Source organism: Aethalodelphis obliquidens, unplaced genomic scaffold (genome assembly GCF_003676395.1).
Source record: "Aethalodelphis obliquidens isolate GAN/ISIS:26980383/991018 unplaced genomic scaffold, ASM367639v1 scaffold25, whole genome shotgun sequence".
In the NCBI taxonomy this organism is placed as follows: Eukaryota; Metazoa; Chordata; class Mammalia; order Artiodactyla; family Delphinidae; genus Aethalodelphis; species Aethalodelphis obliquidens.
Window position 1 is genome coordinate 13,343,177 of NW_020837969.1, and position 13,241 is coordinate 13,356,417.

The 13,241-nt window shown below is 36.5% G+C and overlaps 1 protein-coding gene across 2 annotated transcripts in view; it reads right to left on the reverse strand.

Moving 5' to 3' along the window:
- Positions 1–373: 373 nt before the first annotated feature.
- CFAP97 (cilia and flagella associated protein 97) overlaps positions 374–13,241 on the reverse strand; it is a 33,479-nt gene continuing 20,611 nt past the window's right edge. For both annotated transcript variants that reach the window (XM_027122639.1, XM_027122638.1), the window contains exons 3-5: positions 10,813–11,081; positions 3,255–3,405; positions 374–1,896 (exon numbers count right to left, since the gene is read on the reverse strand). In XM_027122639.1, coding sequence (XP_026978440.1) covers positions 1,769–1,896; positions 3,255–3,405; positions 10,813–11,081 — 548 coding nt within the window. In that variant the 3' untranslated portion in view covers positions 374–1,768. The remainder of the gene's footprint in view (positions 1,897–3,254; positions 3,406–10,812; positions 11,082–13,241) is intronic.

Sequence of the window (13,241 nt, forward strand, 5' to 3'; positions counted from 1 at the left end):
AAATTTATATATAAAGCAGAGCACTAAGTGATGGAAAAATCTGTTCACCAGAACAGAATATCAAATAACAGCGAAGGAACATTATAAGCTCAAAGGAAGCAGCAGAAAAATCTCACAATCAGGTTGTGTTCACACAAATTTTTTAACCCCATTCTTCCCACGTTTCACAGGCCCTATCCGAAACAAAATCTATCAAGACAAACTAAGACCAAGAAATTCTGAATTGATGTTCAGTAAAATGCAGTTTGGCTTACTGCCAAAGGTATTAAGAAAAGTAAGTTCGGCGTGCACGCTACAGAGCTTGAGTTAACCCAGAAAAACAAAAAACAAATCTTACTGTGGTTACAGATAAAAAATCCACACTAAGAAAAAGAAAGATTTAGCATTTAATATAGAAACTTTCCAATACATTTTAAGGTATACAGAAAAGGCCAGTAATGAAAACAGTGATAATTAGGACAGCAGAAGCAACATGACCTAGATATACTTTGTTGTATAATATAAGAGCCTTTAGATTGACAGAAAAATATTCTAATTTTAAAAGTCAACTATATTACACCCTACTTGCCATTACTAATTCTGTTTAAGATTATTAGGACTTTAAAAGTGGGACTGATAAAAATGATACTTCCAGGATTCAACACAAATGCCCAAACCAAAACAAAGCAAGAAAGCAAGAAAGTTAGCTGACATTTAAAGTAGCCTCAACAAACGTGATTTTTTTCCCCTTTATCATTCACATTTTTAGTTTTCTTTTTCAGCCCTTAAAAACACTAGCTGGAATTTCTATAGCTGCGAGACAATGCATTTCTTTCTTTTCTTCTCACTTAAAACAATAAACTCTAAGGATAACACAACTCATTAACAGCATCACTTAAAACACTGTCCTGACACAACTCAGGATCTGCTTCTTGGCTCTTCAAACTGGTGGTGCTATTTTGCTGATTCAATAGATACTTGCTTTTGCTTATGATGATCTGGTCCTTGGACAAACTATTCACAATGCAGTAGCTCTAAAGAAACCTAATTTCTCAGAATCATTAACTACTTTCCCTGAATATATAAAAACATGAAAGAGGAGCTTCTAAGTTGAGCTTTCTAATACTCACAGTTTGAAATGGTTCAGAATGGTTGATAACGTGTTTGAGATCTAACTCAGTTCCCTTCTACGGAAGTAGTAGGCACCTCTGGTGAATCCCAAGGATTGCCCCAGTTCAAGCTTCACTCAATCTGCTCATCAAATCTAAATCAGCTCCACCAATGAAAACAAATTTCAAGATTTGTTTCATAATAACTATCTTACAATTAAGTTATAAGTCACACTGCCCAAGTTCTGAAGCAAAGAGAAAACAAAGTCAGTCAGGAGCTATGCTCATGGTATAAAGCTTACAAGAAATGAAGAAAACAACAAACAAGAACTATATAGCTAAACATCTTGGGTCCAACATTCAGCGATGCTATCACAACTGTTTTGTCAGTCTGACAGCTGAACCAATTTCTATGTTGAGAAAATACACCGGCATACTACCATTTCTCTGTAAAATACATACAAGTCTCCTATAAACTCCTCCTCATAGGAAACACTGATTTTATATTAAATTGTCTTTTTCAAAACAATTTTGCATCAAATTACAATAAATTACAAGTCACTGTTGTACACCTTAAATTGCTTAAAGAAGTATTTAGATGTTTATACAGAGAATGATAGTAATATACAAAAGCACTTCAATAAGAATTTGATGATCAATGTTTAAAGTAAAAAGAGTTTTTATAACCAAGCTGTACGGACATTAGGGGGCTTAGGTCTTAGCAACAGGCCACTGGATGTGTCAAAAGCTGATTGCTCACTCTTACAACTGAGACCACTGGTAGCACTGGATGTCCTGGAAGCTCCTCCTGAAAATATATAAAGAATAAGAAATGATTTGAATTATTTAAACTAAATCATCATCTAATAAACTTCTTCTCCTATCTTGAAGCCCAGAATAAAATTGTCTTCCCTATCTCACAGGTGTTTTTAAGTCTAATGTGATTCTCAACCAGGAATGTACTTCTGAATTCCCCGTGGAACTTAAAAATATAATAACAAACATGCCCAAACGCTGTATTAGGGCATTTTGATTCAATAGATTTGGAGTGGGAATAAATGTTTTTAAAAGCTTCTCAAAGGATTCAAGTGGGAAAAAAATCTCTATGTATAACCATTTATACATTTATTCAACAAATAATTTACTGCTTTCAAGGCATAATACTAAGTGTGAGTAACTGGAATAAGACCCTTTCTTAGTCATGAACTCTGCCAAGGAAATGATGCTTGAAGGATGAGTGAATGGAATTACTAGTCATTTGAGTGTTTAAGATTACAAGCAGTTCCAACTTTCTCTTAGGATTAGCTTCTACAGACTTTATAGTTGTTGTTTTTTTTTTTGCAGTATGGGGGCCTCTCACTGCTGTGGCCTCTCCCGTTGCGGAGCACAGGCTCCGGAAGCGCAGGCTCAGCGGCCATGGCTCACGGGCCCAGCCGCTCCGCGGCATGTGGGATCTTCCCGGACCGGGGCACAAACCCGTGTCCCCTGCATCGGCAGGCAGACTCTCAACCACTGCGCCACCAGGGAATCTCCAGACTTTATAGTTTTGAACACGTACATGAACTAACAGCACAGACTTCTGTAAGGAAAAAAGGTCTGGCCTTTCCATGCATCACACGCCCTAGCACTCAGTGGTCACTCCCACCTGCATTCTCCGGGACACACTACCCCGGGACACACTACCGGCCAGGCATGTAACGGATCATATATTAAGTATTAAGAGGGATTAATATGATGACTACAGATTTGCTAATTCTTCTTTTAGTTACCAATGAGGAAGAAAAAGCACATATTAGGGCTGGAAGATACTACTAAAAATTCTTAACTGGCTAAAGAGAATGTTACAGCGACTTTAAATAGCATATCTGTTCATTTCTTCCTTAAATAAACATATTGAAAGTAAAAGTGTCTCCTCCATTATCTAAGAGATAACTGGTATTTTCAATTGTTTTTTCTCCTGGTTTCCTTCCTATGCTGCCATTATACACTGTAAATGAAACCTGAAATTAATGAAGTAACACAAATAAAACAAAGCATGCCAGTGAAAAACAACAGACAGCATTCCAGAAGTCAGCATTTTAAAACTCTATCATAAGAACCGAAGTTATATGTTTTTAAAAGGACAAAAGACACGAACAAGTACAAAATAATTTTGAGTATGCTTACTTAACGGGCTGTACTGGCCAAGAGTGGACCTCACTCGTCTGGAGGTCGGGGATGAGCTGAAATAACCCATGTTGCGGTGATAGTCTGTCAGCTGTTCTGAGCGTTTCATACCAACTGTTGGTTTCACAGCTTCAAGCCGTTTCAATAAAGCCTTCATTTAAAGACAACCCATTTAAAAGCCAACGTTAGAAAAATAGCAATAGTTTTTTAAAAAGGCGAATACTTTCTAGAACCTGAAATTCACAAAATGAAGTAGAAAAGACTTTAAGTCACTGTGAAAAAATATTTCAAATAATGTACTTTCAGGAAAATCTAAGGGTTTTCACCTAACCTATGGCTAACCAAAACCGCTATGATTTTAACAACCGACTGTAGGCACATCTCTCTTCTTTGTCGGGTTACAATCTTAGAAAAGGTGCTGTAAGCTGAAATACATTAAACCTGATTTTCTCATAGAAATGACATAATGGGAGCAATAATGCTAAGAGCCCAGTGTTCAACCCTAGAAATGACTGTGAACATATCTAAGCTACTATTATAAGTTCTATCTATATATGCACACAGAGCAGTGACTGTCAACCTGTTTACTTTCCAGTGGTGCCTCAGGGCTCCTAGGACGTTGAGGAAAGGCCAGTGGGCCGGCCTCTCAGGTCTCCCACTCCTAATTTCTACCGGCCCAACCATGCTTTCTGTATTGTCTGTTTTATATATTGAAGATTCTGCATAAAATTGTTTGGAAAAAAAAAGTTTTTGCTCTTAAGAAGTTTGAAATCAACTACTACAGAACATAAAGGTTTTTAAAGATTGTATAAACCAACTAGCCAAGGCAAGACAGTATCCAGTAGCGTGGTATGTGCATTAATACGATTTTGTAACAGAGGCTAATGTGTAATGTCCCTAATTTTATTCATAATCCTTCCTTCACAAATCAGAAGGTGAAAGAGTTTCTTTTGTTTGATTTTCACAGGCTTCGGTGAGAAAGGAATGTTTAAGTAGACCAAATGGATGGGGGAATTGATCCATGGTTGTGTTTTATTATTTTCTTTATTGACTTAAACTTCCTCTGTAGCAAGTTGATCTTTATTTGAAAAGAGAATGCTGTCCTGCACTAAGATTCACATTATAAAGTTAGCCTCATGAGTTTAGTCATAGGACAAGTTTTCTCTGGACAATCTTTTTTCCTTCTCCCTCAACTTAGTTTTATCTTTGTATTGTGGTATAATCCACATAAGATTTACCATTCTAACCATTTTTAAGCCTACAGTTCACCACCACCAACTGTCTCCAGAACTTGTTCTCAACTGTTATCAGCCCCCTCCCGCCCTGCTATTCTGAGGCTCCATTATCAGTGTGTTCCTGCGCGATTCCAGAGAAGCCAGAATATTGAGGGAAGAGCTATCGAGGAAAGGAGAGCAAGGGTTGTAGAATGAAAGGAGCTTGCAGACAAACGGCAGAGGCGCAGGACACAGGAAGAAGCAGCCGGACCCACCCAGAGGACTCAGCCTACCAGCTCATCTTCCTGCATGAAATGGCCTTCTTCAGTTCTGAGCCTTCAAAAGGTAGAAAAGAGTCAACTCCTCAGTGAAGTCTTACACAAGTAGAGTAACGGTTCTCTTTGCTGAGTTCAGAGTCAGGATTTATCTGTGGTTCCACCTGACTATAAAGTCTACGGTCTTTCCATAATAACATGCTGTCTTTCTCTCTTTGTAGACAGAGAACCTGTACAATTTAGGTGCCAAGACCTACCAACTAATATAGCTCCTCCACCTGCAGTTTATAACTGAGTAAGAAACTTGCTGAGTGTCACATCATCAATGTATTTTACTGGGTAGAGAACCATTCGCTGTTTTATCTGATTATCCTATTAACTACCCATTGAGCTGTGCACGGTGGAATGGACAGCACAGAGAACTTGGTATTTTCAGTTACCTACCAATTTTGTTTTCTTGCTGGTAGAAGTCTCAATGTTTTTTAGATAAACTGCTGATTCCCTAAATTTATTCATTTGGTTGTATGTATATTTTTCTTTTACAAACTTTAAGAAAATTGCAATGCTTATTTATCAGATATAAAACATATAAAGTAATGTGATCAAAATCAATTTGGAAATAAGTTAACAATAAGGCAAAAAGTAAACCCATTCTGTAATGCTGATATGTCACTTATCAAGTTTACATGCAGAAACCTGGGGAAATAAGAGAGCAATGATTTGGTTCAGCTATCCAAATCACACGGAACCGTGCCATGTATCTGTGTGAGATATGAACACAACAAGCTCAGCAAAAGCTAAAGGAATGATTTCAGATACAAACAGCTCTTACTTGTAGAAACAATATATTGATAAAAATATGAAGGATTACAGTAGAAACCCTAACATCAAAAGTATATACATTTCAATCTAGTCATCAATTTACAACTCCTGAGTAAGACTTAAAAATGATAGGTCAGAATACTGTAACACTTGTAATTGAGTGATAAAAAAATATGTGTTTTCTAGTCAGAAAGACCTGGATTTAAACCTTCGCTCTGCCATTGATTGTGTGACCTTGGTCAAATGACTTAATAGTGATATTAACAATGAAATACAACTCAAAGAGTCAGTTTAGGGTACTAAATGAGATAATGCATTTAAAATGCTCAGAACAGTGCCTGGCATATAGTAAGGACTTATTAAATATTAATTGCTATCCTTAATACTGCTTTGATTATTTTCTAGTTGTTTGACACACTCTAGTATTATCTTCATAGCTAAGTTATATATTAAATGACAGGGCAGTATTTTATATTTTTTCTTATATCCATTCCAGTTTCTTACATAGCTCATAGCAGACATTAAACAAATATCTGTTTAATGGATTGAAAAATGTAAGAATGGTTACTTATATTCCCATTTATGGTTTACAAAATCTTAGAACTGCTACTCAAATCAGATTCTAATAATGAATTCGAACAGTTTGTTCAAATATCTCTGTTCTATCTAGGAAGTATCATTCTTTTTCGAAAGAAAATTAACCCAGCCTGAATCCTGTCTTCTGAGGTGGAAAGGTTAAAACAAATGAATGGACAAACAGTGAGTTAATGATTTCTGCAGCTGCCGGCAGAGGAGAGTTGCTTTATTGTTTCTAAAGTGAAAAAGCAAAGACCCCGAAGGACATTAAAGAGTAACAAGTGTCCTACAGTCTGGGACAATCACGACTGTTCTACATATTTGTCTATAGCTGGAGTTGTATTCAGTTATCGTTAGCTTGCTTTCTTCTATGGAAGGAGATAATAGACAATAAGCAGAGGAGGAAAACCAAAGCGAGTGAACTGTAAATTATTTCAAGACCTTGGAACAAAGGTACTGACTAATCCACAGATAATACTCATACTTGGTATGAGATTTGCTTTAAAACTTCATCTTTGTGACAACATATCACTCTCTAATAGTTTTCACATCTATCTAACATTACCTCCCTAAACCAGCAGACAAAGAACAGAAGAGGGAGGAAGGATTTTATTGCTCATCTAATGTTTTTAAGACTGGTTTGAATTTTATAAATTTACATTGGGTTGGCCAAAAAGTTCGTTCGGGTTTTTCTGTAAGCTGTTACAAAAGCCCGAACTAATTTTTTGGCCAACCCCATACATGCGTTACTTTTACTTTAAAAATAATATTTTAACACAGTAACTCATGAGTGGAAAGATTATGGTTTACTTTATTAAATTACTCCTCTCCCCACCCCCTTTTCACAGCTCAGGAAACTGATGGACATACATTTAAGAGCATGAAATAGCCTCATTATTTTTAGAGTAAGGTGAAACTATAAAGTATCCTCACTGACCCCTTCTCCTTCTGCTAAGGTTATTCTTGCACTCTTTCATAAAAACAGAATTCATATTATGTCCAAATGAATATAAAGAGACATGGTTTAACAAGAATATTTCAAAATTCATGAATTAAAAAATTTGTTCCCTTTTGAAATAATGAAGTTCTAATATAATTGAGTCTATATGTAGCAAGCACGCCCTCTACTGGATAGAGGGCTCTCCTTTTCTACCTCTTCTGCACAGCACTACTTTGTCTCAAGTCTAACAGCCTCTGGATTACTAAGGAACTAATTTGAGAGTACTGGAACAGAACTGCTTTAGTCATCATGCCTGTTAGCCATCTGAACTGGCCTCTATCACTGGAGATGGAGCAAATGAAGAATTATAAATCATGAAAATTATAAAGTAATGGACCCTGCTTGTGCAGTACACCTGACACAAAAGTGCTGTATGAGCACGCCTGTACCCATGCATGTGTGTTTTGACTACGAACAGTTTAGCAAACAGGTTAAAAAGTATATCATCTCACCCTGAGGAACTATTAGAGCCAATGTGGCTCTAAATAAGGATTTGGTAGGTGGCTGCTTATATAATAAATACACAAAAAGTGATGGTTTACAAAAGTAACCAATTAGAAAATGTAATGAAAAATTTCATGGCAATAGCATAAAAATATACAGTTTTAAAAAAAACTATAAAACCTTACTAAGGTAGAGTATAAGAAGGCTTGAGTAAATGGAAAGACATACCATATTTCTAGATAGGAAGGTAATATTTTAAGAGTGCCAAACACTCTGCAATTAAAATGTAAAGTCAACACAATTCCAACAAAAATTTAATAAAAAAACTTTTTATAAAGAAAAAAGTCAGTCAGTATGAAGAATAAATGCAAAGGAATAGCCAAGAAAAAATTTTAAAAGGTATAGAATTAGTTTTATTTTGGTATAGATGGTGAAGAGTTAAGCATAAATCTGGAAGATTATTTTTCCTTACAATAACGTAACAATATTTTATAATAAATTATGTTTATTTTCCTGTTTAGCTTTAAGCTACTTTTTCCACTTCTTATGAATTAAGCTTTTGTTTCAGAGCTGCACTGCCCAAAGCCACAAGCCATATGTAGCTACAGAGCATTTAAAATGTGGCTAGTCCAAATTGAGATGTGCTCTAAGTATAAAATATACAACAGATTTCAAAGACTTAGTACCAAAAAAAGGTGAAATCTCAATTTTTTATATTGCTTACATGTTAAAAAGAAATATTTTTGATTTAGTCAGTTAAAATATTATAGCAGAATAATTTCACCTGTTTCTTTGAACTTTCTAACGTGGCTACTAGAAAAATTTAAATTATACATGTGGTTCACATTATATTCTACTGTCCTAGAGTATAACAAATAAGACCTTACTATGAAATGGAGAAAAATATTGCTCACATATACATATTACTAAGCATACAAAGTAAAAAGAATAAAATAGTGGTAATTTTTCACTGTTTATTAAAACAGCTGAGATGTACCACTGATATGGGGGATGATAAAAGCTGTAAACAGAAGCTGCTTAACAGTTTTCATCCTGTTCATACCAGTAAAGCCTCTAGACAGTATGGCTTCAGCTTCTCAAAAGTAAACCCAAGTTCCTCAAAAAGATAAACACAGAATTACCATATGACCCAGCAATTCCACTCTTAGGTATGCACCCAAAGGAACTGAAAGCAGGGACCTGAACAGATACTTGTAGTCAGTGTTCCCGTGCAGCATTACTCACAGTAGCCAAAATGTAGAAACAACCCAAGTGTCCACCATCAGATGAATGGGGAATCAAAATGCAGCACATACATATATGGAATATTATTCAGCCACAAAAAGGAATGAAGTTCTGATACAGGATACAACATGGATAAACCTCAAAAACATGCTAAGGGAAATAAGCCAGACACAAAATGACAAATATTCCATTATTCCACTTATATGAAATATCTAGAATAGGCAGATTTATAGACAGAAGGTAGATTAGAGGTTACCAAGGGCTGAGGAGAAGGGAGAACGGAGTGTTATTGTTTGGTACAGAGTTTCTGTATGGAGTGATCAAAAAAGTTTTGGAAATAAGTAGTAGTGATGGTTGCCCAACATTGTGAATGTAATTAATGCCACTGAACCAATCACTTAAAAACAAAATGGCAAATTTTATGTTACGTATATTTTACTACAACTTATGAATTGTACACTTTAAATGAGTATGGCATGTGAATTATATCTCAAAAAAGCTGTTAAAAAAAAGTAACCCCAAAGCTAGGTAACCGGGACATGATTCTGCCACCTGCTAGCTGTTTAACCTTGAGGAAGTCCCTGCGCCCTACTCAGTGTCTCATTTTCTCCTCCACAACAACAGTAAGTGTGTCTTTAGGTTGCTACGAGGATTAAATGACCTAAAATTGTAAAACAGCATGCACTATGCAACTGCTTGTTAAATAAAACAAGACTCCAGAGCCATGTGGGAGAGTGAAAATAAGGTAAAACCAGATGTTCGTGACACACACTAATTCCAAATTTTTTAAAATCATGAATGAATCTTGAAACTGCCAGAGTGACGTGCAGGAAGTTATCATGTAGCTCACTACCCACCAACCTCACTTCAACTCGTTTTGCTGTTACCTACTTCCTGCCACATTCAGGGTGACTCTCCTAAAGGGCCCAAGAGTACTATTTTTGTAAATATACCAACCCAGCTCGCCAACTCCTGGTGCTAGTGATGGTAACAAAGAAATTCACAGGAGTTGTTACTCTTGCAAGTTCAGGTTAAGTATATAGTCAAATAGAACTGTACTGATGACGAAACATAATGAGGGTGAATTTTGCTAATTATTCTAGTAATTTTAATAATAGCTTTACCAATTATTTTAGCTCTGAATGTATGTGCTCATTAAGGGTCTAATTTTAGTTTAAGATGCTACGTGGGTTTAAAATCTTGGCTTAGCCACTTCCTTACCAGCTCCTTGTCCATGGATTAATTATTTAACCCTTTTAGGTCTCAATTATTCCATTTGTAAGATGTGGATAAAAATAAAGTACCTACCTGAAAGAATTATTGTCAGGATTCAATAAGCTAATATTTAGAAGACACTTAGAACAACGCCCAGCATTAAAGAGCTCAATAAATATCATCAATTACTATGAACTGCATTTTATAAAGAAAATGATATGCTATGAATAAATAGGTTTTAATGTGAAGATTTTCAACAGTTTCCATATATATTCCTTAGGACATCAAAGCGTACTTATATGGTTTTTAACAATCAATGTCTTTCATACATTCAAGCAGCAGGGCAACAAATTTGACCTCTCTGAGAATGTATTTATTATTTAAAATAAATGATATTTAAATTATTTTAGCTTTCGAGGATAAAATGAAGTGAAATAGATTTAGCTCTCCAGAAGAGACATGTATCTCACCCTTGGACACCATTTCCTGTACTACTATAGTGATTCCACAGATATAGTCAAATAAATAATGGAGCTTTCAGTATTTTCATTTAATATTCCCTTAAAATATAGTTTCCTGGATAAAAAAGCATACATTGTACCTTCCAGGCTCATAGCTCATCATGTATTTCAGGCCATACGTATCTATTCCTACTTTTATATAAGTAAGTTAGAAAATTTCGCTGTATTGGGTTTCCTGAAAGTTGGACTAACAAATCAGTACAAATGCATTTTCTTTGATGACTAAAAAAAATCTCAGTTACTTACCAAATTTTCTCTTTCAATCCTTTGTTGTTCCCTCTGTCTGTTGAGAGCACTATGATATAACCTAGGTGGAGGACCAGTCGATCTTCTTGGAATCGTACTTTTGCTTCCTGGTTTTTCAGCCTGTCTCGACAGTTCTTTCAAAAGCCTCTGATTTTCCCGATCAATCTGTCTCACCTCCTCTCTTGTGAAAGAGTAGTTTTTCCTAGGTGCTACTGAAGGCTGATCAAAGTGATGTTTTTGTGGTCCCTTTTTATCTAATTGCAGAAAAGCTACAGAAGTGAGCAAAAAAAGGGAAAATGGCTAAACAAAGTAGCACAGAAATATGATGGTATATGCTTTAGCTCCTATAAATGGAAACAATTACATTAAGTCATGAAAAGGGATGTATGAAATAATGCCAGTGACATCCAGACTACAATTGGGTAGAAAAAAACTCAGAGGCAGCTTAGAGTTTTCTGCTCGTTGGGTTCTTTGGGAATAAAATGCTAATATAAAACCATGAAGATATTTTAATGAGAAATGTTCATGGCACTGGTTGTACACTGCTGGTATAATTTATGGAAAATGCCTTTGTCACATTCGTTTTATGTTCTCCTAAGGCAGTTTAAAAGTTAGAAACCTCTGGTGGAGTGTACTGACGCAATACTTAGTTGAGATGGTTCTTACTGGTTGGAGGGTATACTTCAAAAAATAAAATGTCCTCAGCAATGCAAACAATGGCCAGAAAATGGCAAAAGCAAACCCATAATATTCTGAAACCTTCAACTTAACCTGAAAATATTTTACTACACAAGATTTATGACCTTAATATTCGCATTAAAACAAATACTTGTATAAAAGTCAAACTTTTATTCCTGACTAAACAAAAGCCAAATAAATACATTATATAAAAGGAGTTTTTAACAGAGAAAAATATTTTCCATACTATGATTATCAAATGAAGCTTTTATCAACATGCTAAATTCTTAAATTTTCATTATTATAACAATTTTCAGTAAGTCACAATTATTACTAAACATTTGTCAGAAGTTTCTAAAAATATTAAGCTGGCTCAGTGTTTCGGCTTAAGTCTGTGCTAAAAATGAATACCTTATATCAGATTAACAGAATGGTACATTTGTTTTGTTTTAACAATATTTTTTTAGAGTAACCATTATTTGTTTTTATTAGAGTGTAGCTTTATGTAAACTCTTTTACTTCCTTAGTATTTTATACTGTTAAAAGCACAGTGCTGTAAGGTAAAGAGGCATTTTAAACTCCATTTAAAAAATGTGACTGGTGCAAAAAAAGTTAAATCCTTTGAGCAAAGTCACAAAAACTGTAAATCTACCTCCCAAAGCTTAAACTGAACACTATCAAAGATTACAGAAACTTTAAAAAAAATGAGTAACAGTGGCTTCCTGAGGGGAAAACTTAGGAAATTAGTGGTTGGTAGTTTGTTGAAAACCATACCACACTAATGACAAAACCTGAATAGGAACCCATTTAGAAAGATATATATGGGGTTCAAGATGGCGGAGTAGAAGGATGTGCGCTCACTCCCTCTTGCGAGAGCACCAGAATCACAACTGACTGCTGAACAGTCATCGACAGGAAGACACTGGAACTCAACAAAAAAGATACCCCACATCCAAAGACAAAGGAGAAGACCTAATGAGACGGTAGAGGGGCACAATCACAATCAAATCAAATCCCATAACCGCTGGGTAGGTGACTCACAAACTGGAAAACACTTATACCACAGAAGTCCACCCACTGGCGTGAAGGTTCTGAGCCCCACGTCAGGCTTCCCAATCTGGGGGATCTGGCAATAGGAGGAGGAATTCCCAGAGAATCAGACATGGAAGGCTAGCGGGATTTGACTGCAGGACTTCAACAGGACGGGGAAACAGAGACTCCACTCTTGGAGGGCACACACAAAGTAGTGTGCACATTAGGACCCAGGAGGAAGGAGCAGTGACCCCACAGCAGACTGAGCCAGACCTACCTGCTAGTGTTGGAGGGTCTCCCGCAGAGGCGGGGGGTGGCTGTGGCTCACCGTGGGGACAAGGACACTGGCAGCAGAAGCTCTGGGAAGTATTCCTTGGCATGAGCCCTCCCAGAGTCCAACATTAGACCCACCAAAGAGCACATAGGCTCCAGTGCTGGGTCGCCTCAGGCCAAACAACCAACAGGGAGGGAACCCAGCCCCACCCATCAGCAGACAAGCAGATTAAAGTTTTACTGAGCTCTGCCCACCAGAGCAACACCCAGCTCTACCCACCACCAGTCCCTCCCATCAGGAAACTTGCACAATCCTGTAAGATAGACTCATCCACCAGAGGGCAGACAGCAGAAGCAAGAAGAACTACAGTCCTGCAGCCTGTGGAACGAAAACTACTTCACAGAAAGATAGACAAGATGAAAAGGCAGAGGGCTATGTACGAGAT